Raw genomic sequence first — 26,848 nt, forward strand, 5'->3', positions numbered from 1 at the left:
ACTCTGCAGTGTAGTTGAGCATCATGGGAAATGTAGTTCCAAAATATCTGGAGTGCCAAGGTTCGCCATCACTGGTCTAGGCTATAAGATGATTGCCAAGACCCTGAAACTGAGCTGCAGCATGGTGGCCAAGACCATACAGCAGTTTAACAGAACAGGTTCCACACAGAACAAGCCTCTACATGGTCAACCAAAGTAGTTAAGTGCACGTGCTCAGCTCAGCGTATGGGCACCCTAGAATCCCCAAGCCCACAATCTTTGACTATAGGATGCATGGCCAACCCGTGTTTCCCAGAAAAATGTGCTATCTTCAGATTTAAAGGGGTTGTAAACCTACGTGTTTTTTCACCTTAAGGCTGGGTTCACATTGCAGCGATGCGGGAACGCCGCGAATCCGCTGCGGGTTCCCGCATCGCATACCTCCCGGCGGCAGTTTACACTGCCCTATGCGAACTGCTGGGAGTGTCAGTGAAACGTTAATGACACCCCCAGATCAGTTCGCATATCACAGTGCGATCTGCAAACTCGGACAGGAATCGGATCGCATGGTTTGAACACCCATGCGATCCGTTTCTGTTGCTGACCAAAAAAAAAAAAAAAAAGAGTCCTGTGCGAGTTTGGGCCAGGTGCGTCGGATGTGATTTGGGCCGAGTGCGATGCGAATTCAGCCATACTATCTGTATGGCTGAACTTGCATCGCACAGAGATCGGATGTGATTTGCACTGCAGTGCGAATCACATCCGATTCTCGTCACCGCTGCAATGTGAACCCAGCCTAAAGGGGTTGTAAAGGTTTGTGTTTTTTTACCTTCATGCATCCTATGCATGAAGGTGAAAAAACACCTCACTGTCATGGGCCCCCCCAGTATTACTTACTTGAGCCCGTTCATCCGCTGTGTGCGCCGCCACCCCCCCCCCCCCCCATGATCGGAATGAATGAGTGATTTGTATAGTGCTACCTATGCGAACTGAATCGCCTCAGGGCGCTTTCTTGCCACCAGAGTCCATATGCGGCTTTGCGTGGTCCTTTACCCCGTAAGGTCCTGACATACTTACAAACACATACAACATTGACATACACATACACATATTAAGGCCAATTTTTTTTTAGACAAGGTCTAATTAACCTACCAGCATGTCTTTGGAGTGTGGGAGGAAACCAGAGTACCCGGAGGAAACCCACGCAGGCACAGGGAGAACCTGCAAGCTCCAAGCAGATGGTGTCGATGGTCGGGATTTGAACCAGCGACCCTATTGCTGCTAGGTGAAAGTGCTAACCACTACACCACTGTGCTGACCACTGTGATCGGATAGATTGATAGCAGTGCAGCCATTGCCTCGCACTGCTGTCAATCACATCCAATGACGTGGCCGCTGGGGGGTGGGACCAAGTCATACAACTGGCATCTATGGATGCCAAGTGTATGACACAGGAGTGTTGCCGCATGCTAAACCCCCTGGGAAAGAGTTTCCCAGAGGGGGTTAGCTTTAGCGGGGAAGAGCCAAGACAACCACCGTGGGACCCCAGAACAGCCGGATTGGGGCCACTCTGTGCAAAACAGACTGCACAGTGGAGGCAAGTATAACTTTTTTTTTTTTTATAAAAAAAAAAAAAAAAAATGTTATTGAACCTATACAACCCCTTTAATGCATCCTATGCATTAAGGTGAAAAAACACCTGTCAGTGACCGGCTCCCAAGCCGCCCCATTTTACTTACTTGAACCTTCGAACTTGACCCACAGGGATGCACTCTCTCTCTGCCCAGGGTTCTCGGCCCTTGATTGGATAGATTGATAGCAGCGCAGCCGATGCCTCCCACTGCTGTCAATCAAAGCCAATGATGCTGGCGCCAGGGGGCGGGGCCGAGTCCTGAATTCAGCCTCTATGGACACCGAATGCTTGACTCTGGAGCGCTTCCCCGAGGGGGTTATCCGATGTGGGGAGGAGCTGCGAGAGCCACCGGGGGACCCCAGAAGAGCAGGTTCAGGGCCACTCTGTGCAAAATGAGCTGCACAGTGGAGGTAAGTATGATGTTAGTTATTTTATTTTTTGACCTTTACGATCCCTTTAACATTCAGGCAGATAGATATGTCATATAACCAGTTTAGATGCAAACAGTTTGCATGTAGATCTTAAAATAGAGCTTCGACGTGTGTGTCTTTTGATACATGCAAACTTTGCAAATATTGTTCTAGACTGATAATGAAAAGCAGCAGATAGAAAGCATGCCACTTACATTAAAGTAAACTAAAGGCAAAAAAAACCCTAAAAGGTAAGCCTATAATAAAGGCTTACCTATAGGTACTGTAAATATCTCCTAAACAGGCACCATGGAGATATTTATTGTACATGCAGCCAGTGATATAACCGGCGGATGTACTTGTGTCATTCCTTCAGAGCCTTGTGCCTTAACTGGCAGCTCCTGCGCAAGCGTGACACCATCATGGCTCCAGGCCAGTCACAGAGCCAGAGTCCGCGAACCCAGAAGCAAGGCGGTTGGAGCACCTGCAGCTCTGACATCTCGGCGCTGGAAGAGCTTCATTTTAAGGCAAGTTTAACACAGTGATGATGAACCTTGCCACCCCAGATGTTTCAGAACTACATTTCCCATGATGCTCATACACTCTGTAGTGCAGTGGAGCATCATGGGAAATGTAGTTCCAAAACATCTGGGTTGCCAAGGTTCGTCATCACTGGTTAAACATAACGTGCTAGTATGAGATGCATACTATCACATTATGACATTACCTTGCAGGTTAAGTTAAAAAAGAAATAAAAAAGAAAAACGTCCATCAGCTTACAACCGCTTTCATTTTTAGTTTTGGACAGAGTTGAGAATGATTAGAACACCTGTCACCAATTCAAAAATGAGAGTTAGGCCTCTTTCACACCAACGTGCCGTTCAGGCCCGCCTGTCAGTTTTTCAGGCGGACCTGAACGGGTGCTCCATAGAGCTCTATGGAGCGTCGGATGTCAGCGGTGACATGTCCGCTGACATCCGACCCGCTCCGATCCGAAAAAGTGTGACGGAGGAAAAAGCTATTTTTCCATCCGTCTGCGGATCGGATCGGATGACGACGGGCACTGCGGTCCGTCGTCATCCGATCTCCCATAGGGGAGAGCGGCGCTGTGACAGGTCCGTCCCTGCGCAGTGTGCAGAGACGGAGCTGTCATCTCCCTGCTCAGCGGGGATCGGCGGAGTGATCCCCGCTGAGCAAACGGACATCCACGGGGCGGATCAGAACTGATCCGCCCCGTGTGAAAGGACCCTTAGGGCTCTTTCACACGACCGATCCATTCAGGTCCACCTGTCAATTTTTTAAGCAGACCTGAACAGATGCTCCATAAACTAAAGAGTCATATCTCCACAGATGACCCTAGAAGCTTTCACTGTTCTGAACACTAGGGATGGGTTGAAAACCCCCCTGTTCTGTTCACAGCAGAGAAATATTCTAAATCAAACGGCGAACCCCATTGAAGTCTATGGGAGTCGAACAGCGAAAAAAAAAAAATCAAAAGCGCCCATTTTAAAGGCTTATATGCAAGTAATTGGCCATAAAGGGGTATGGGGGTCTGGGTACTTCGAGATTTTGGACGTAATACAGGAGATAGAGACTGCGGACTTGCTGCAGGAGACAGTCAGACTGTGGATAGAATATGTAGGTTGGTTTGAGGTGGAAGACATGCTGCCTAAAACGAGTACCTGTGGCTCGCCCTTCCCAGCCCAGCTCTGCCTACTCATGCCCCCCCCCCCCCCCCCCCCTGGGTGTTTTCGCTCAGCTGTCCATCAACGTGCAGATTTTGAAGAGCCAGCCTACACATGCCCTGCAGATCTCTCCTCCCAATGACCCCGCAGACAGGTGCTTGTGGCCAGTGACCAATGACATCACTTTGACGTCAGATTACATTTTTCAGACCCAAGATAATGGAATGCAGAAAAATATTTAGGTTGAGGTGTCAAAAGTAAGTGAAAGTAGATTGAGGTCACAAAAGCCTCAGATTTCAGCATAAGACCAACCATAACTAGTCCTCACAATGGGCTTTATGAACTCCCTTTTTTAAAATAACCACCGCTTTCTACTTACACCTAATCAAGGGCTAGCAATACTAAAACATTTTTACAACACTTACTTTCAGATAAGTATTTAGAAGCATGGGGAAAAAAAAAAAAAAAAAAAAAAAAAAAAAAAGAAAGGGGGAGGACGACGGGGACGGTCAGACGGCATTCTCTGATATTCTGATATGTGCTCCTTGCAAATTCCTGCCAGCCAGACATGACCCAGCCTAAAAGGGATGCAAATAGTGCATTCACTGCTGATTACTCAGTGTTTATAAAATGGCCTACACCAAGTTAAAGTGCTTCTAAAGCCTAAACATTTTTTAGCTTAACCACTTCAATACTGGGCACTTTCGTCCCTTCCTACCCAAGCCAATTTTCAGCTTTCAGTGCTGTCGCACTTCGAATGACAATTGTGCGGTCATGCTACACTGTACCCAAATTTTTTTTTATCATTTTGTTGGCACAAATAGAGCTTTCTTTTGGTGGTATTTGATGACTGTTGGCATTTTTATTTTTTGCGCAACAAATAAAAAAAAAAAACGAAGAATTTGGGGGGGGGGGGAAAAAATGAAGTTTTTCATTGTTTCTGTTATAAAAGTTTGTAAATAAATAGGTTTTCTCCTGATGGGCACTGATAAGGCTGCACTAATGGGCACTGAGGTGGCACCAATGAGCCACCGATATGCAGCACTGCTGGATATCACTGATGAGGAGACATCTGGCAGGCACTGATTGGTATTATTTGGGCACTTACTGGCATCCCTGGGGGCCCTGGTGGTCCAGTCTGGGCATCCGTGGGAGGGGGGGCTGCACTGGTGAACAATCAGCACAGACCCCCCTCCTGTCAGGAGAGCCTGTCAGACACAAGTGAGGAAAAGGGTCTTCCTGTTTACATCTTGAACAGCCGCGATTGGACATGGCTGATCACATGGTAAAGAGCCTCCGTCAGAGGCTCTTTACCAAGATCAGTGTAGTGGTGTGTCAGACTGACACACCACACCATCAATCGCCGTGATGCACGCCCCCACGGGCAAACGGCGGGTGTTATCCTTCTGGACGTCATTTGACGCCCAGTCAGAATAACTGAACCACCGCCTGGCATTCTGCAATAGGCCGGGCGGAAAGTGGATAATGCATTCCTTGCACTAAGGTAAAAAATGTTTGGGCCCCTCACACACCCCCTTCCCTTATACTTACCCGAGTCCTCATTTGATCCAGCACTGTGCAGGTCTGCAGCTCTTCTCTCACCACACTTTTGCGTTTTGCTGGCTTTGCTATTGGCTCCCAGTATGGCCAGTGACGGGGGGGGGGGGGGGGGGGGAATGTCACAGTGCCTGTAATGTTATGGTAAGGTTTGAAGTACTTGTGAACAATATTTGTCAATGAATGTACTGCGAATTTTCAAACAGAGGTTCGTGCAATCGTTTGACTGACAATCTACTAGCTTTAGGGCATCTAAAAAGTTTTTTTTTCTGAAGAATTCTGCATAGGGCATAGAAGGATTGGAACATTTGTCAGATTTTTATTTCTGTCTATGCTGGAATTTTATTACAGGTACTCAGGGCTTTTTTTCAGCTGGAATGTGGGGGAACGCAGTTCTGGCAACTCCAGCAATGAATATATGTAATGGAAAGGAGTGCTGGGGTGTGCTGGAGGGTCTATTTATGCTAGCTACTAGGGGAATCTATTTTGGTGGGGATCTATTTTTGCATGGGGGTCTGTTGTTGCTGGTGGACAGGCAATTGTTGCTGGGAGAGATCTACTGTTGAGGGAGAGGTCCATTGTTGCTGGCTGCTGGAGGGTCTATTGATGCTGGCTGCTGGAGGGGGTATCTATTGTTTCTGAGAGAGGTATATTGTTTCTGGGGGGTCTGCTGTTGTAGGGGTGGGGTCTATTGTTTACCAAAGGGGATCTATATTACTGTCTTTCTTGCTATCATTAACAAATTTCATGCAAATCACTTAGCAGCACAAAATAATACTTGGTTCTTTATTATCTAAAAGGGTACTGGGAGGTAGGTAGGTAGGAAGTGGAACCAAAAGGACAGTGCTCAGGAGGTGGGTAGGGGACAGAAATGAAGGCTGACTCAGAAGGCGGGAGTTCCTTCACCTATTCTCTGAGGAAAAAAAGTCCTCACTTCCTGTTGTGTCTTTTGCACAGCGAGTAAAGAAAAATCTTGAGACAAAACAAAAAAAACGTGGAATTTTTTGCTCAACAAAAGCAAATTATTAAAAGCAATGGATTATAAAAAGGATACAACTTTTTGTTTCTTTTTGTCATTTCTCTAAATAAGTAGAACATACTAAAATACCCAGTCTACAATAGTGCTCTACGAAGAACAGCAGGCAAAAAAGGCAACAATAAAAAATAAATAAAAATAAAAAAAGCGTGAAAGGTTATATAAGCAAAACTTGCTTGGTTTGCCTAATAAAAGGTTACAAATAGGTTATCAAAAGGGCATTTGAAAATAGATTACATAGCAAATCAAAGTATCATGAGGAAGAATGTTTCTATTGCTCCAATCTGTATCAACCCAGAGATTTCCTTCCCCTTTTTCCCCCCACGCAAAACAGAAAAAAGTATTAGCAAACATATCATCATCCAAAAGCAGATATATTAGGTAACGGTCTTCTGTCCCAGATAACGGTCATGACAGACTTCCAGAAAAGTCTGATGCAATCCAGCAGTTGCAAATTCACCTGAGCTGACATGAAAAATGTTACATGGTCAATAAAACGTGATCATTTTTAGGCCTTGCGCACACTGGGCGTTTTTTACAGCTGCCGTTTTTGGCCTCAGGCGTTTTTTTTCTGCAGCCAGGAAACTCCCCAGCATGTTCTCCTATGTGTCCATGCACACATAGGCCGTAATTATTATTTTTTTGTCAGGGATGTTTTGTGGCTGGAAAAAACTCCCCCAGAACAAGTGGGTTTTGAGAGCTGCAAAAATGCTCTAAGGCTTTTATGTACACAGGACATAGTTTACCCTCTCCTCAACGATTTAACCACTTGCCGACCGCCGCACGACGATATACGTCGACAGAATGGCACGGGCAGGCATATGGGCGTATATATACGTCCCTGCCTTCCCGCGGGTGGGGGGCCCAATCGGCCCCCCCCCCCGGTGCCTGCGGCGGTCGGTATTCGTTTGGGAGCGATCCGGGATGAGGGGGCGGCCATTCATTCATGGCCACCCCCTCGCGATCGCTTCCGACGAATAGAAATGCTCCGTGACATCACTTTCTCTCCTGTAATGTAAACACAGGAGAGGAAGTGATGTAATCTCTCCTCCGTGTCGGTATTTTTCGTTCCGGCAACGAGGAGAGAGGATCGGTGAGTTGCACCAACACGACACTACACAGTAGAACATGCCAGGCACACTCACACCCCCCCTTCACCCCCCGATCACCCCCCCAATTACCCCTGCCCCCCCAGTCACAGTGACACCAATTGCATTTTTTTTTTTGCATTGGTGTCATTTGTGACTGTAATAACTGTTAGGGCAGTTAGGGTTAGCCCCCTTTAGTTCTAATGTACCCCCCTAACCCCCCCAATAAAGGTTTAACCCCGTGATCACCCCCCGTCGCCAGTGTCACTAAGGCTGGGTTCACATTGCAGCGGTTTATGAGAACGAATGTGATTCGCACCGCACTGCAAATCACATCCGATCTCTGTGCGATTCGAGTTCAGCCATACAGATAGTATGGCTGAATTCGCGCCGCACCCGCCGTACCCGCTGCAAATTCGCACGGGACCTTTTTTTGGTCCGCAGCAGAATCGGATCGCATGGGTGTTCACACCATGCGATCCGAGTTTGCAGATCGCACTGCGATATGCGAACTGATCTGGGGGTGTCATTAACATTTCACTGACACTCCCAGCAGTTCGCATAGGGCAGTGTGAACTGCCGCCGGGAGGCATGCGATGCGGGAACCCGACACGGATTCGTGGCGTTCCCGCATCGCTCCAGTGTGAACCCAGCCTAATAAGCGATCATTTTTCTGATCGCTGTATTAGTGTCACAGGTGACGCTAGTTAGGCAGGTAGGTATTTAGGTTCGCCGCAACTTTTTATAGCGCCAGGGACCCCCATATACTACCGCATAAAGCCCCCTGATTGCCCCCTAGTTAACCCTTTCACCAGTGATCACCATATAACTGTTACAGGTGACGCTGGTTGGTTAGTTATTTTTTTATAGTTTCAGGGCACCCGCCATTTATTACCTAGTCTCACTAGTGTACCCCTAAATTTAGGGGTGTCTACTTTGCAAAATGGGGTCATTTGGGGGGGGTTTGTGCCATCTTGGCATTTTATGGCCTTCAAAACTGTAACGCCCTTAGAAAGCCTGAAGGCGGTGCTTGGTTTTCGGGGCCCCGTACGCGGCTAGGCTCCCAAAAAGTCCCACATATGTGGTATCCCCGTACTCAGGAGAAGCAGCAGAATTTATTTTGGGGTGTCATTTCACATATGCCCATGGCATGCGTGAGCAATATATCATTTAGTGATAACTTTGTGAAAAAAATAAATAAAAATAAAAAAGTTTGTAATTTTCCCGCAACTTGTGGCAAAATATAAAATATTCCATGGACTCAACATGCCTCTCAGCAAATAGCTTGGGGTGTCTACTTTCTAAAATGGGGTCATTTGTGGGGGTTTTGTGCCATCTTGGCATTTTATGGCCTTCAAAACTGTAATAGGTAGTGAGAAGTGAAATCAAAAATTTACGCCCTTAGAAAGCGGTGCTTGGTTTTCGGGGCCCCGTACGCGGCTAGGCTCCCAAAAAGTCCCACATATGTGGTATCCCCGTACTCAGGAGAAGCAGCAGAATTTATTTTGGGGTGTCATTTCACATATGCCCATAGCATGTGTGAGCAATATATCATTTAGTGACAACTTTGTAAAAAAAAAAAAAATTTTTTTTTTTTGTCATTATTCAATCGCTTGAAGCAAAAAAATAAAATATTCAATGGGCTCAACATGCCACTTATCAATTTCCTTAGGGGGTCTACTTTCCAAAATGGGGTCATTTGGGGGGGTTTTGTACTGCCCTGCCATTTTAGCACCTCAAGAAATGAGATAGGCAGTCGTAAACTAAAAGCTGCGTAAATTCCAGAAAACGTACCTTAGTTTGTAGATGTGACAACTTTTGCGCAAACCAATAAATATACAGTTATTGACTTTTTTTTTACCAAAGACATGTGGCTGAATACATTTTGGCCTAAATGTATGACTAAAATTGAGTTTATTGGATTTTTCTAATAACAAAAAGTAGAAAGTATCATTTTTTTTTCAAAATTTGCGGTCTTTTTACGTTTATATCGCAAAAAATAAAATGGTCCGGTCTGAAAGCGGTTAAATAGACAGTTAGAAACGGCGTCTAAAAACATCAGTTTAGCCGTGTTTACATGCCGCGTTTGCGTCTAGAAGCGTTTTTTTTTTTGTTAAAATGAAGCAACGTTTGTAAACGAAACGCTGCTAAAACGCGTGTTACCACGTTAAGTGCGCTTACAAGCTGTTACGGGCATTGAGAGTTTCAAATGCCTCTGAACATCCGTCTGAACCTATTTTTTTTTTTTTTGCGTTCCAAAAAAAAGCTACTAGAAACAACTAGAAAAGACTATAATACGACCCTGTGTACATGTGCTGATAAGATAACAGAGGAGAGATCAGGGGCAGCTGAAAAAAAATGCCAAACTGCTCCTAAACATCCGTTAACCAGCAACAGTGTACATGAGGCCTAACTAATAAAAGCTTAAAAACGCTGACAAACGCGTTTTTGAGCCATAAGCTTTTGCAAAAAATAAAAATAAAACACTACAGTACTGCAAAAAACAAACATTCTACAGCTGCTGTTTTTAGAACGTCCGGTGTGCATGAGGCCCTGAAAACGCAGCTTCCAGCTAGGTGCCCCTCCTCCCAACACACACACTCATCTAATCTTTCTTTGGCTGCTTTCATACTGGGGTGAGCGGGCGGGTGTTGACAGTAAAACTGTCCTTTAACCCCCGCTAGTTGCCGAAGGGTTAAATGTGCCCATGTAGTGCCGCTGCCTAAGTGCTTTGCAGGCGCTTCGGCAGCGGTGCCCATTCATTTCAATGGGCAGGAGCGGTGTATACACTGCCTGAAAGATGCTGCTTGCAGGACTTTTTCTAACGTCCTGCAAACGCACCGTCTCAGTGTGAAAGCACTCAGGCTTCAACACTGGAGATGCAGGGGAGGCATTTTTCAGGCTCTATTTTTAGCCCAAAGGAGCCTGAAAAACACCCCAGTGTGAAAGGGGTCTTCAGGTGTCTTTGGGATGGGTTGTGTGATGTCATAGACTCTTCCTTCTCCAGTGGTGTGTGGCTCATTAATGCTGCAGAGAGTCGAACAGCACAACGCACTTTCAGCTGCAAATCCAGAGCATTCTGATGACGTATGTGCCACCAGCCTCACGGGCAGCCCCATCCCCGCCGACCCCTACCAGAAAGGGCCCATTCCCCCAGATAGGGCCTCATCCCCTGCAGCCATCCCCAGAGTGCCCCCCTTCCCAGTATGGCTTTATCCCCCCTAAAGCAGCCCCGTCCCCCAGAGAGGACCCTCCCCAGCGAGTCCCCAGAGTGGCCCTGTCCCCCAGAGAGGCCCCGTTCCCCCCAGAGTGACCCCACACCCCGCAGCCAGCCCCCAGAGAGGCCCCATCCCCTGCCAGAGCGGCCCTGTCCCCCACAGTCAGCTGCCATAGCGGCCCCTCCGCCCCCCCGCAGCTGGCCCCCAGAGAGGCCCCATCCCCCCGCAGCTGGCCCCCAGAGCAGCCCCGTCCCCCACCAGATCAGTGCCGGCCCCCAGAGAGGCCCTATCCCCCGCCAGAGCGGCCCCATCCCACAAAGTCAGCCGCCAGAGAGGCCCCCGCAGAGGCGCCCTGCCCCCGCTAGAGTGCCGCCCCCCCCAGTGAGGCCCCATCCCCCGTCAGAGCAGCCCTGTCCCCCCGCAGCCGGCCCCATCCCCCAGCAGCTGGCCCCCAGAGCAGCCTGTCCCCCCGCAGCCATCCCTCAGAGAGGCCCCCCCAGCCGCCGGCCCCTAGAGCGCTCCCCCTATGCAGGTGGCTGCCAGAAATAACCCCCTCACCCCCAAGAGCGGCCTGTCCCCCGAAGCCTGCGGAAATTGGAACACTTTACTTACTGTCACATGCTCATATTTTATGACCATCAATAAAATAGCTGTAACAATATGGAGCCAGTAAGGAGAGAAGGTAAAAGTTTCATAGAAAAAATTACAACCACAAGGCAAGCATACCGTGTCAAAGTAGAAATATTGAGGTTTACTTGGCGTGTACTTTTGCTAGATTGATATCAAAAATAAAAATTCCAGGTTGATTAATTAAAACTACAAATCAGTAGTGTCTAATAACAACGTGATCGTTAATTAAATTTAGACGTCCCATCACAACCATCTGCAAAAACGGCCATCGTGACCTGGTATGTCCAGACGATGATGTACGCCGCTATTGCTGGTTATTAATAGTCAGTCAAGAGGCAAATATTTGCACATTTGGGCGACACCTTCACTGCTTTACTGGAAAATTTTCAAGGCTCCATTATAATTTACAGGAAACCCCACCTTGCATCCCCCCTATTTGGTTAAATTCACACCTGCGGTGAATGCAGGCGCTTACCCAACATCCCTGCCATCCGCCATCAAGCTTGGTACACACATTGTGTTGGTTTGGACTTAGAGCTGAACTCCGGCCTTCCCTTTAGTATTGCACATTTGTACAGGTTCCTCTCCTGTATTACTCCAATTTCACTGCACACTGCGAGTGTCTCACAATGTGCATTGGAAACAACAGACAGATAAACCTGTCTCATTTCCTGGATGGGGAACGTCCAGCATCATCTAGACCATGGGTGCCGTAACTTCACTGGGAGTGAGGGTCACTGCACTACCACACACTTCTCACGCCTGTCTCTTAGGCCAGGCCTTTTGGATGTTACCAGAGGAATTTGTTATTACTGGCTGAAGGGCCGGTGTTCTGTGGGATGGTGCCCGGGATGTACTGCGCACGTGCCACATGGAACCAGTGACCAGTGGTCACTAGACCACACCATGTTATTGCCAAAAATAGAGATTTGATTTCAAATATATATTTGTACGACAATTTAAAAGAGATTGTTTTTAATCTTTTTTTTTCCTTTTACTTTTTTATATTTTATTTTATTTTGAACACGTGATCGGCAGCAGAGGACTAGAAGCTCCTCGTACTTGTGATTCCCTGCAGACAGGCTGGGAAAGATCTGTCATGTGACAGTCGTATATCGGTTAAGAAAAAGGTAATTAGAGTTTTTTTTATTAAAATAATTAGTGTCATCATCCACATACAGAAATGGAAGGGGCCATGTAAATAAAACAGTATGTGTTTACTATCACTTTACCTTCATCTGTACGATGCATTCCTTCTTTTTATAATCTTTTAGAATGGCTCTTCCTCAGAGAAATAAAACTTTAAAAAAAAAAAAAAAAAAAAAAAAAAAAAAGAGGCCCTTCACCCTCAAAATGAACTTCCTCTGGTCTGCTTCCCCTTTCCATCCCCTTGCACAATTGCATTTTTTTTTTTTTTTTTTATTAGGAAAAATAAATATATGTTAAATTTCCTTACAACCGCCTTTACATGGGCAGCAAAAATAGGTGGTTGAGCCCTATTTTTGCCAACTGCCCAGCCACGTTAACATGACCTGTGGTCATGTTAGTACACGCAGCAGTGGTAAAACTGCAGCCAAATGAATACAACAGGATGTGTTTGGCAGACAGTACTGCCACCAAACATGTTCCATTCAAGTGAATAGGGCTAGAGTGCAAATGCGAGCCAAACTGTGTTCCCATTCAAAATCCCCAGGTGCAAAAACATGCATTCAAGAAGCCGAGGTATCACCTCCTGAATGCACGACAGCGGCTGCTCTACTGGTCTCTGAAAAGCAATCCACTGTAAATCCTTTTTTAAAGAGGGTATCGCTTGTTTAACAAAGCCCCAATATTGCAGATTTAGAATTTGTCACCTAGAGTTGGCCACCTAGAGTTGGCCACCTAGAGTTGGCCACCTAGAGTTGGCCACCTAGAGTTGGCCACCTAGAGTTGGCCACCTGCTGCATACCAGGAGACAGGGATTCAGTGGGGCAACAAATACTGTGCGATTTTGTAGTATATGGAATCTGGCACAGACCCATGACATGTCTGCGCGTGATCTCCCCAAACATGAGTTTCAAGATGGCGGTGCCAAAGGGCAAGGAGTACAAAAACTACGTTTCATTTCTTATTATATGGAAAACATTTTAAATTTATTTTTACCTAGGTAGGGTGAAGTTCCTCTTTTTTGCTGGTCCACACTGGTACGATTTCTGATGCAATTTGAGTTGCACAAAAATCACATTTATTTTCAATAGTGCCCATTCACATCAATTTGACCTAATGTAGTGCGATTTTGGTAAAGGTTCCATTGCAATTTGGCTCCACAGAATATGCTAACCACATAAAAGCCACAGTACATAATTACACTGAGAAAGCACATCCCATCCCACTATTTTGCCAGTCCTCTCACCTTCCTCTTTTAATGCCAGGTCACACCAGTACGATTCCAGTGTCGGTTCCCACATCGTATAGAACTCGCAGGCACTTCACACTGCCCTATGCAAACCGTTGCAGGTGTCAATAGAAAGCCAACAAAACCCCCGATCAGTTCACATATCACAGTGCGAACAGTGAATATGAACAGGAAACGGATTTCTAATTCTGGTGCGGACAAAAAAAATTAAAAATGGTGCTGCACAATTTTGGCCCGAATGCGATGCAAATTCAGCCATACAAACTGTATGGCTGAATTTGCCTTGCGCATATATTGCATGTGATCTGCACAGCAGTGCGGTGCGAATCACATGCAATGTCTGACATTGCGTTGGTGTGAACCGCCATTTACAGTCAAAATGTTATTTATATTTGTATAAACATCCCTGCTCTTTGTATTCTCGCCTAGGTGAGAAAGACATATGCAGTACCTGTGGCCTCGTGGTATAACCATGTCACACATCCCTGGAGGCCCAAGATATTCTAACTGCACATGCACCACACGCATCAACAGGGTCGGACTTCTCCAAATGATGCACCGTGGGAACATGCATGTCATCATGGGGCTGACTGCAAGAACAGACAACTGGTCTCCCGATGATGCCACAGAAGATTGTGGCGGGGGACCCGGTGTGCTACAACAGCTCCCCACAAAACCTCCGGTGTCATTTTGGCACCATTCAGGGGGGAGCAGATACCGGTCTAATACAGGTATTTTGCTCTCACTTCTGGGCATAGATACCCGAGCCACCCGTGGGTATCTAAGCCACTTCCGGCATCTTCTCTGTCCCTCCCGCTGCCTTCTCTGAGACACACAGGTCCCAAAAGACAGCAGGGACCAGTGGAAACGTGCAGCGCGAGTCGTGCATGCGCAGTAGGGAACCAGAAATTAAAGCCGCAAGGCTTCACTCCCCGATTCCCTTACTGAAGATGGCGGCGTCAGCACCCAAGAGCCGAGGGCCAGATCGGCTTCGGGTGCCGACATCGCGGGTGCCATGGACAGGCAAGTGTCCTAATTTTAAAAAGGCAGCAGCTGCCGTAATTTGTAGCTGCTGACTTAACAAAAAATAGAATAAAAATGGCGGAGCTCTGATTTAAAGTGGAACTTTAGTCAGAAAATTAAGTTCTCCTAGATTACTTCAGGCTGGCCCCTTTTGCAGGTATAGCTATGTAAAACATTAAAAAATAATTGCCTATACTGTTTAAAATACAGTAATACACGGTCTCACCCTGCTCTGCACATGCGCCGTTGCTCTCCATTTTTAGGCACTGCTGAATTTGTAGAGGCCGAATTGCTGACAGCCCTTAAGCGGAATTAAACCCTCCTATCCTCTACAGCCTCTTCTGTTTGATCTGCAACTGCCATGGTGCTGTGATCAGTTATGACACCAGCCATATGATGGTTTAACAGTTTGGTTGAGGAAACAAGCAAATGTGACAGTTACATTCCTGGAATGCCAGGATTGCCAACTTTTTTAAAACCATTAAGTCCATTGGGTTTAGTTCCGCTTTAGGATTTACTTCTGCTTAGGGGCTCTGGGCTTTAGCAAAATGGCAGCCTCCAGCAAGAAGAAACAGGAACAATGCTGGAGGAAATTTACAGCACACACTAATTTTGGTTAATGTTGAATGTATGTTCCTTGCAAAAGAATATTATTTATCAAGTTGTTATGGGTAACGTTCCCCTTTAAGAGGCTGTACAGAGCAGGATGTGGAAGCACTAATCTGTAAAGGGGCTGTAATGGCAGTGATCTCCAGCAAACTCATAAGAAGTCCCCAGTTTCTAACTGTAGCATGTCCATAATCTGCTTTCAGTAGCCCTAGTATTATGCGGTCCTTTATTTCAGGGGCTGTACTTGGGACCCCCTATATAGCACATAGATGTTTATTTGTGGTTTGAGGCCCCCCTAGACCACATCCGGCATGAAACCACTTTGGTGACTGCAGTACTGAGGTCAAGCCAACACCTCGGCCTACATGCTTGTTTATCAAAACTGACCTCCAGATAATCTATGCTTCCAGGGAACTGTGAGGTTATAGTCTGTCCAGGAGGACAAAACAAGTTCACAAAGTGTGCTACGAGCCAGTCAGGAAAAAACGATTACCCGTGAGCAAGAACGAACGCCATAACATTGCTCCACCCAGGCCTCACCATTTACCTGCTGACAGAATAAACTGCCTATGCAGGTAAGGGGTGTCTATAGGTTCAAACAAACTGTGTAGCTCTGACTAAAGTCGAAAAATGCTCTTGCTATAGGTGTAGGCCATTTACATCTAATACCTCCCGAAGCCTGACTGGAATGCTCCCAGGACATTGCTAAATGAGGCCTCCTCACATGCTCTCTTTCTTTCCTGATGCAGTAGCTCTGAGCTCAGTGTTTGAGGGTTCACTCCTGTGATGGTGGAGGTGAGCAGTAACGACTAGGCCTCACTTAGCAACGTCCTGGGAGTATTCCAGTTGGGCTTTAGGAGGCACATAAATGGCCTACACCTATAGCAAAGGCATTATCTAACTTCAGTCAGAGGCGAAGGGCTTATTTTTCTTTTTTTCTACAGATGCCCCTTATCTGCATAGGCAGTTTTTTGTAAAAAGTGAACTAACCTTTTAAAAACTGAGGAGTTCACCTTTACAAAAAAATAAAATCTTTTTTGTAGGGAAAAAAAAAAAAAAGTGCAATTATTATTATGATTATTATTAATAATGCAGGATTTATATATACTGTATTATTAATTAGAAGCCCGCAAAACATTGAACCCATGATCAGATAGGTCACGTGACGTATATATGCATAAATTATCGCATGCGGTAAAAAATAACTAAAAATAAAAATAAAAAAAAAGGAAGATTATGTGGCATTTACCGCATATATATGTGGCGGTAAATAAATCGCCAAAATACCATGCAGTAAGCTCTTGAATCCAATTCACAAACAGAACAGAGAGCAAAAAATAGGGGTTGACCATTTATCAGAGCAGCCACTTATCGGGGGCAGGTTTTCACATTATTCAAAAGTATCGGTATCAGTCGAACGTACCAATATTACCTATATTGCTTTAAGGGGTTGTACCGGGGTGATTCATGGAAGCTAAAGGCTTCACCCTGGTACCGTTCTTTAGAGAGGATCGTCAGTTTTCTTGTAACAACAACAGATGTGGCTAAGTAGCCGTCTGACTGTTATAACAAACGGCAGGAAGGCTTTCCTTTTATTTACTTATTTAAATAAAAGGAATTTTCTCTTTGACACTTTTTCTGGTGAAGAAGTATCCCTACTCATTCACGAGGGGGGTCATTCGGGATTTGGGGGTCCCCTTATACCCCCTTCCCATGTTGCTCGCTCGTCCCCCTCCCTTTCCTGACTTTTTTAATTTTAGCACGATTTTTTTGTATAAATTTTTAATTGCTGCCATGTTTACTTCACATTCAGCTGTCAGCAGCAAATCCAGACAGTGAATGAGTCATCTGTTGTTAAGGACATGGCAGACGGCTTCCCAGTCCGCTCCTTAGCAACCAGCTCAATACAGTAAAGTACTGCATGAAAATATGCGGTAATTACCACATTATCAAAACGTTACCGCACAATTCTTAGTGAATTGCAATTTCAAAACTGGTTTAAACGCAATTTTACCTCATTTTATTTACTGTCATTTAATTCTTTTGTGAATTGACTCAAAACTCACAGCTCCTGCGGCCATAAGCTTTGCATTGATTTTCTCTCATTTTTTTTTTTTTTTACAGCTGGCGATCTGTTTTTAATTAAGAGTGATCCTTTTCATAGGGCTCTGAAGAGGACAGCCATCTATAAAAAAAAAAAAAACATGTCTAAAAGAATCAGGAGATGCAGCAATATGGGTGGCTGTAATTATATGCAAATCTTGACTTTCACTAAGAAAGTCAGCTTGGTACAGCTCCTAACCGCTTTAGCTGATATCTCTGAAAAAGGGTCCCTAGCGTAACCTCAGGTATGGCACATGAATAGCCGACATTGGTCCAGGCTGGACCAACAGAACAAAGCAAAAATGTCCATACCTAAACTTCAGCTTTAAATACATATCAAGTACGACGCCACTACGGTAGGGAACTATACATAGAGGCATCACACTTTTTTGGGTGTAGCGGACTAACTTGGAATAACCCAACAACCTACACCGGACTTCAATCTCACCGGTGGTTGTGAAGACAATTTTTACAAACAAGATGTAATATTGGTTCCTTAAACGGTCATCTTTGTGGCACCCTTTCCCCCGGCCGTTGATCCAACAGTATGCTCTCCCTAAACTTAACATGACAATACCTCCTGCTCCATGAATGCAGCCTCTGTGTGCCGAGACGGGTATGCAGCAGACACAAAGAGGCAGAAGCTGACTCATGAACTTCTCTGGAAATCAAGAAATTCCAACCTGCACAAAGCTTGTGTGTCTGCTGCCGGGCAATCACTCCAGTGCCATCTAATGATGTCTAACCTGAAGCAGAGGTGATACAGCTCAGATTCACTGAATGCCTAGCCCTTTGTAGAGATGGTCACCTTGCACATTCAAGGTAAAGTGCAATTGTAATTGCAAAGAGCACACCACCTACCTCCCAACCATCCTGGCCAACCCTCCTCTCACCTTGCCGCCCCTTCCCTCAGATACCAGTCAAGGAAGCCATGATGTCACTCCACCAGTCATACCACAGTGCTTGGACTTAGTAACTGGCTGCAAGGCCGGAGAACTGTCACAGGGGAGGAGACCCCTTTAAAAAAGGGCATAGGATGCAGATCTAAACCTCAAATGGCTGTGTATTCACACACTAGGTCACACAATGGTGATCCCACTACCTTTATGCCAAGTATTCTTGTCCTATCCAGAGGGTTAGACCAGCTATGGTCAGAGTGAAGGTTTCGGGAGGCCAAAACACGGGTCTCAAATAGGTGATCGATGCTATAAAATCTTCCTTATCTTTTCAATAAAAACATTTAAAAGAGAAAAAAAAATATATGAAAAAAAAAAATAAAAAATCTTCCTCATCATCATGGAGAAGAGATAGATAGGCAATACAACGTGCTCAAACAGTAGACACCTGAAAGCCTTCAGACCAGAGTCCTTTCGGCCGAAGGCAACAATGGCCCACTCGCCATAGAGATACGTGGAAACGTATGCAAACCTCAACGCATGATGCAAAGTACGGCAGCAAACTGAATCGTAGCAAACAAAGTGTGATCCAATTTGCTTTGCAGGGACGAAAAAAATCCTCCCAACCACAAATAGAATTACTGTTCAGAGCTCCCAATACGCTGACTTCCGGCATGGTTCATTTTTTAAGCAGAAAACAATACCCTATTGGAAGGTTCCCATCACAACAGCCTGCTCCTAATTAAAATCCTGGACCCTATCCCAATCTGGATGACATTTATGTTGTATTGCGTGTTAAACAATTGCCATGTTTGTTTTTTTAACCATAAAATACTGTTTTTACCCTCTTCATTCATCTCAGTACTATTGATCTTATCCAATCTTTCAGTCACTTTTTAGAAGATTTCTATTCATGTCCATTCAATTCAGATATTTACACGTGAAACGTGTCCAGGTAGCCTGGTTGAGTCCAGGCTGAGGTTGACACGCTACTCTCCACTCCAGGACACCTAGGATGTGTGACTTTTAGGGGCCAACCCATTGTTCTTTGAAGCCTTACAGTAAAGACCCCTTTCACACTGGGGCGGGCGTTGACGGAAAAAAAAAACGCTAGTTTTAGCAGCGCTTTACTGTCATTTTAGCTGTGCTATTCAGTCACTAGCGGGGCGCATTTAACCACCCCCCCCCCCCACTAGTGGCCAAATAAAGTTACATATGCCTGTGTAGCGCCGCTGCCGAAGGCGGTGCCCATTCATTTCAATTGGCATCGCTCCTCCACCGCTCCAAAGATGCTGCTCGCAGGAATTTTTTTTTTCATTCCTGCCAGCGGAAAGTCCCAGTGTGAAAGCACTCGTGCTTTCACACTGGGACTGCAGGGGAGGTATTTTTCAGGCGCCTGAAAAAAAAGCCCAGTGTCTAACCAGGACGGGTTCCATCCCCTTGTTAGTACTCTAGCAGCAGCTGCGGAAGCATCGATTACTACCAAGCCTGAGCAGCGCACACACACACACACACACACACACACACACACACACACAATTTCCTAGGTCACTGTTAGGCAGAAGACCTGATTTTTCTCTGCTGCAGTTAGATAAAACTTACTGGTCTTGCCCCTTCCCATTTATGAAGAAATGACAGACTGATAAGCTTATCCTTCTGTCACTTGGTAAACTGTTCCAGGGGTTCTCAAGATGTGCACAAAAGGAAAAAAAAAAAAAAAAAAAAAAAAAAAGGGAGGATACATCAGTTCTTATGCCACGTACACACGACCAGACTTTCCGGCAGACTAGGTCCGACGGTCTTCCCGACTGACTTTTGGCGGACTTCCAACGGACGGTCCGAATGAACGGACTTGGCCACACACAATCACACCAAAGTCCGATGTATACGAACGTGATGATGTATGACCGGACTAGAATAAGGAAGTTCATAGCCAGTAGCCAATAGTTGCCCTAGTGTTGGTTTTCGTCCGTCGGACTAGCATAGATGAATGGATTTTTCAACCGGACTCGAGTCAGTCGGAAAGATTTGAAAGACGTTCTAAACCTAAAGTCCGTCTGATTTTTCAACAGCAAAGGTCCGATGAAGCCCACACACGATCAAATTGTCTTTGCTGTCGAAAAGTCCGGCCGTGTGTACACGGCATTAGTGTCAGAACAACATTAGGGAGATAACCTACCCAAAGGCCCCTCTTACACTATCCCTCACCATTAGCCCAACCTTACGCTAACCTTCACCGTAGTCTCAACCCAACTTTATTCCTCTCCATAACCCCAATGCCAACCCTGACACCATCCTTTCCTATGATTTCAATGCCAGCCTTGACAGTATCCTTCCCAGTAACCCAAACCCTGACACTATCCCCAACTCTATCACACCGCCCAGCCCCCCCCCCCCCATAGCCCCAACTCTATCCCCCACCCTCCATTTCCCCAACACTTATCCCTTCCGATAACTCAGAGACAGACACAATCCCTTCCTGTATCCCCAACACTATCCCTTCACATAACCTTAAACACCTACCCGATATAACTATCCCTCTCCATAACCTAAATCCTGCCACTATTCCCCCCTAACCCCAAACCTATCCCATCCTGCAATACCAACCCCAACACTATTCCTCTCCCTGAACCCTTAACTCTGGCACCATCCCTCCCAGTTACCCCAACACTGACACTACCCATCCCAGAAATGCTCATACCAATCCTCCTCACACGACTAGCAAAGCTAAAATTTACTTTTATAAACAGCAGTAAAGCGTGGAACTTTTTTTTTTTAGCATCCCCATGGGCTCCCTTGGAGTCTAGTGCCCCAGGTAGCTGCCAGTTGTGTAACTATCATAATCTGCCCCTGCCTACCTGCAAGCTTTACACCAACAACCCTTATCCTTCCTGAAACCCCCCCCCCCCCCCCCCCCGATTGCATAACCACCTCTCCTGTGCCAAAAAAGGCCCAAGCATCAGAGTGTACCGATTTACAGAGAAAAAGATGTAGCCAAAGGAAGTCCATCTTTTTGCAAATGCATTTACACCTGACCTGATTTATTGTATAAATTTATTGTATAGAATGTTTGATGACATGCAAACATAAGCATTCATTCTCTTCAGATTTAGAGGAACTGCAATGCCCAAAGTCCCCATCATTCAGAGTCTGCAGCCCTTCCATGAATGATGAGACAAGGCTTCTTACTTGCCTCTGATCTACAGAGTCCTAGATACTCTGCATGCCTACGACGACATTATGACTGGCATACCTTGCCGATGTCTACTGTGTTGGAGACTATTCTGGGATTGCATAGGAACAATACCATGATAGATGACAGCAGATGAAGGGTCCAGAAAGCCCATTACACAGATCCTAGGCCCAATGGAGATGAAGAGATGGACCACTTGCCTGTCTTTGATCTACGCTGTCCTGGAGACTTGGCATGCCTACAATGCCAGTTTGATTGGCAGCCCTTGCTGTCGTCTTCTGTGCTCGGGTCTATGCTATGGTTGCATAGGAACGCAACACCCTGTCTTGTAGACGCCAGTAGATGCAAGGCCCAGGGTGCCCATCACACAAAGCACTGTAACCCCGATGGAGACTGGGGATCAACCGATTACAGGTGGCCAATATTCACTTTTTTGAAGTACCGGGCACAAAGGCACCAGATATTGCTTCAAGGGATTTTACTGGGGTGATGCTTGCAACTGCAGACATCACCCCGATACCGTTCTTTAGAGCAGACGATCGGCCTTATTGTAATAACAACCGATGCGCTCAGCAGCCACTCGGCTGTTATTACAAGTAGTGGGAGGGGATGCCCCCCCTTCCGCCCCTCTCCCAGGCTCTCCCCTCCCACCGGGAGGCCTGAGCAACCAGCCGGCACATCTGCTTTGTTCGGGTTATCGGCCAGCCGGCGGATGCTTTGTTCGGGTCTCGGCTCTTGTAACCCAGAAGCGATGTCATGACATCACTTCATAGATTACTGGCATTTTAAAGGTGCCAGTTTTAAAAAAATATGAAGTATTCAAAAATGCTGATCTGCACTTGAAAGTATTCAAAATGTCAAGAGGAGGGGGTTTAGGGTCTTCTAGGCCCCTGATCGCTCCATAAAGAGTACCTGTCACTGCCTACTACTGTCACAAGGGATGTTTACATTCCCTGTTCTAGAGACTTCACATGCCTACAATGGCATTTTTAATGACAATCCCTGGCGGTGTCTGCTGTACTGGGGTGTATACTGGGGTTGCATAGTGACACAAAACCCTGTCTGATAGGCTGCCTATCACACTGAGCCTTGTAGACCCTCTTGGGATGAACCCCTTGCTTGCCTCTGATCTGCCCCATCCTGGAGAGTCTGCATGTCTACAATGGTCACTTGTTTACCTTGGATCCTGGAGCCCCTACATGCCCAACATGACATGTTGATTGGCAGACCTTACCAGCGTCTGTTGTACAATGGTCTATGCTGGGAGTTGCATAGGGACACAATCTCCTGTAAGATAGAAGGCAGCAGACACAAGGGCCAGGGAGACCCTTACTTGGAGCCTTCTAGACCCTCTGGAGATGGACCCCATGCTTTCCTCTGATCCTGGAATCTACAATGACATACTGAGTGGCAAACCCCGCCAGTGCTTCCTGTGCCAGAGTCTAATCTAGGGTTGCATAGGGGCACAATCTCCTGTCAGATAGAAGAAAGCAGACACAAGGGCCAGGGGGACCCTCACTTGGAGCCTTCTAGACCCTTTGGAGATGGACCCCGTGCTTTCCTCTGATCCTGGAATCTACAATGACATACTGAGTGGCAAACCCCGCCAGTGCCTCCTGTGCCAGAGTCTAATCTAGGGTTGCATAGGGGCACAATCTCCTGTCAGATAGAAGAAAGCAGACACAAGGGCCAGGGGGACCCGCACTTGGAGCCTTCTAGACTAGGGTTGCCACCTCATCCCTTTTAACCCTAACACATATTAATTACATAGGTGCTGAGGCCGATTAAGCTGGTAACTGAACTCACTTGGTGCCTTATCTGTATTAAATTAGCCTCAGAACCTGTGTAATTCATATGTGTTCGGGTTTAAAGGGATGAGGTGGCAACTCTATTCTAGACCCTCTGGAGACGGACCCTGTGCTTTCCTCTGATCCTGGAGTCTACAATGACATATTGATTGGTAGACCCCGCCAGTGCCAGAATCTAATCTGGAGTTGCATAGGGACACAATCTCCTGTCTGATAGAAGGCAGCAGACACAAGTACCGATGAGGGGGCCCTACTTGCAGCCTTGTAGACTCTCCGGAGTTGGGCCCCTACTTGCCTCAGAACCTGCATATCTACAATGACATTTTGATTGTCAGACCTTGCCGGGGGTTGGCTGTACTAGGGGGTTGCATAGGGACACAACCTCCTGTGTGATAGAAGGCAGAGGAAATGTCCAGAGTTCCATGTACCCCCTCTGGAGACGAAGAGACGGACCACTTCCTTGCCTCTGATTCTGGAGTCTACAATGACATATTGACTGGCAGACCCCGCCAGTGCCTCCTGTGCCAGTCTAATCTGGGGTTGCATAGGGACACAATCTCCTGTCTGATAGAAGGCAGCAGACACACAAATCCCCCCACCCACCACCACCAACCAGCCGCCGGCCATCTGAAAGTTTCTCCTGACACACCAGGCACCCAAGGGGGTGGGGGGGGTGAGAACAGTCCTCGGGCCTCAGACCGGACGAGGCCCGGCTCCATGGGGGACATTTACTGCTCCAGTCTCAGGTCATTAAGCAAAACCACAAGCAGATGCTTCATTTTACTCCAGCGTTTTACGTGCAGTCGCCCGTCCCAGGGGGGTATTTCTCATGGTGCACCACGGCGTTCTGCGAGGTCATTGTTGCCACATTTACAAAAGCGTAAAAAAATATATATATATATATATATATATATATATATATATATATATATATATATTCTAAAAAGTCAAAACCTTTAAATGCAAAAAATAACGTAACAAATACAGCTGATCCCGGACGCGTGTCTGCAGCAGATGTGAACCCCGATTGTAGATGTGGATAGGGAAGAGGTCAATGAGGAGTGATTGGCTGTGAGATTTTATATCTCTCATATATATATATATATATATATATATATATATATATATATATATATATATATGATGACTTTGTATCAGATTGGATCTCATGGAGAACTTCTAAAGATGACATTGTATCAGTAGTGATGGGTGGATAGAACGTAAATGGGATCAGGAGACTCTCCTACCAGAAAATGTTCCTTTGCTGATCTGGCAGATCAGATCTGGTTGTGTGTGCCAAACCTCACTGATCTCTGATTCTAAATGTAATTACACATACATACATACATACATACATACATACATACATACATACATACATACATACATGGTAGGGGGGGGGGGGGGGGGGGTAATGATGGTGATCAGAGGTGCCAGGTCAGCAGAGAGAGATCAGAGGCAGGCAGAAGAGCTGACACTCAGTCAGGCCAGTGCTGCCCCTCCAGCAGGGGGCGCTGATGAGCCTGGAATGCAGAGAGGAGCGGGATGGACACATCAGCAATCTAGATACACGCCGCATTGTGCCGGAGGGGGGCGCCCCGTGCAGGAACAGACAGACACCCCCCTCCCTCCGGAGGAGTGCAGGCTGGGGAGGGGGTGCATGGAATTTCTGCGGGGGGGGGGGACTCGTACCTCAAACATGAGCCCGATGAGGACGCAGATGATGAAGAAGAAGCCGATGTCCGCATGGTTGTGGATGACGAACTCCTGGCTGAAGATGGGGTAAGTTTTCCTCCTTCTGAAAGCCATCTCCGGAGAGCCGACCGATCCCCCTCCCTGTCCGCTCCACCGCTCCACCGAGCCTGGCCCCGCCCCTCTTCCCCGGGACACACACGCCTTCCCCGGGATAGACACGCCCACTTAACACGCTGCTGCCCGCCCCGCTCTGACAGCCAGACCCGCTCACTGATCACCATTCACTGATCATCATTCACTGACACTGATCATCACTCACCATTCACTGATCATCATTCACTGACACTGATCATCACTCTCCGATCATTATTCTCTGATTATCACTCACTGATCATCATTCACTTCTCCTCAGTTACACTCATCATTATTCACTGACACTGATCTTCACTCATCATTCATTGATCATCATTAACTGACACTGATCATCACTCTATGATCATCATTCTCTGATTATCACTCACTGATCATCATTCACTGATCATCACTCACCATTCACTGATCATCATTCACTGACACTGATCATCACTCTTTGATTATCACTCACTGGTCATCATTCACTGATCATCACTGACACTGATCATCATTCACTGACACTGATCATCACTCTGATCATCATTCACTGACACTGATCATCATTCACAGATCATCACACATTGACACTGATCATCACTGACACTGATCATGACTGACACTGATCATCACTCACTGACACTGATCATCATTCACTGATCATCACTGACACTGATCATAACTGACACTGATCATCATTCACTGATCATCACTCACTGACACTGATCATCACTCACTGACACTGATCATCATTCACTGATCATCACTCACCATTCACTGATCATCATTCACTGATCATCACTCACCATTCACTGATTATCATTCACTGACACTGATCATCACTCTTTGATTATCACTCACTGGTCATCATTCACTGATCATCACTGACACTGATCATCATTCACTGACACTGATCATCACTCTGATCATCATTCACTGACACTGATCATCATTCACAGATCATCACTCACTGACACTGATCATCACTGACACTGATCATCACTCACTGACCATCATTCACTGATCATCACTGACACTGATCATAACTGACACTGATCATAACTGACACTGATCATCATTCACTGATCATCACTCCTCACTGACACTGATCATCATTCACTGATCATCACTCACTGACACTGATCATCATTCACTGATCATCACTTACTGACACTGATCATCATTCACTGATCATCACTCACTGGCACTGATCATCATTCACCGATCATCACTGACACTGATCATCATTCACTGATCATCACTGACACTGATCATCACTCACTGATCATCCTGCACGCACTGACTGATCACAATGTAGACCCTAACTACAAAGACACTGATTATACTGTCATTGATCACATTACAAGGAATAAATGCACACCAATCACACTGACAGGGATGACCCTGACAACACTCTTCTTTCCCATCCCCTCTCATCTCACATCTTCTCTTTTCCATTCACTCTCATCTCACATCTCCTCTCCTGTCCCCTCTTCTCTCACATCTCCTCTCCTCTCCTGTCCTGTCACATCTTCTCTCACATCTCCTCTCCTCTCCTGTCTCTTCTTCTCTCACATCTCCTCTCCTCTCCCCTCTTCTCTCACATCTACCCTCCTCTCTTCTCTCACATCTCATCTCCTCTCCTGTCCCCTCTTCTCTCCCATCTCTTATCCTGCCCCCTCTTCTCTCCTGTCCCCTCTTCTCTCACATCTCCTCTCCTGTCCCCTCTTCTCTCAGATCCCTTCTTCTCTCACATCTCTT

The 26,848-nt window shown here is 46.3% G+C and overlaps 1 protein-coding gene across 1 annotated transcript in view; it reads right to left on the minus strand.

The window, feature by feature from the left end:
* The window catches only part of TRAM2 (translocation associated membrane protein 2), a 71,018-nt gene extending 45,892 nt beyond the window's left edge, over nt 1–25,126 (minus strand). Inside the window, exon 1 of the mRNA XM_077489027.1 lies at nt 24,956–25,126. Coding sequence (XP_077345153.1) covers nt 24,956–25,072 — 117 coding nt within the window. The 5' untranslated portion in view covers nt 25,073–25,126. The remainder of the gene's footprint in view (nt 1–24,955) is intronic.
* Nucleotides 25,127–26,848: the final 1,722 nt, after the last annotated feature.

Source organism: Lithobates pipiens, unplaced genomic scaffold, assembly GCF_037356315.1.
Source record: "Lithobates pipiens isolate NorthernLeopardFrog02 unplaced genomic scaffold, aLitPip1_a1.2 Scaffold_18, whole genome shotgun sequence".
In the NCBI taxonomy this organism is placed as follows: domain Eukaryota; kingdom Metazoa; phylum Chordata; class Amphibia; order Anura; family Ranidae; genus Lithobates; species Lithobates pipiens.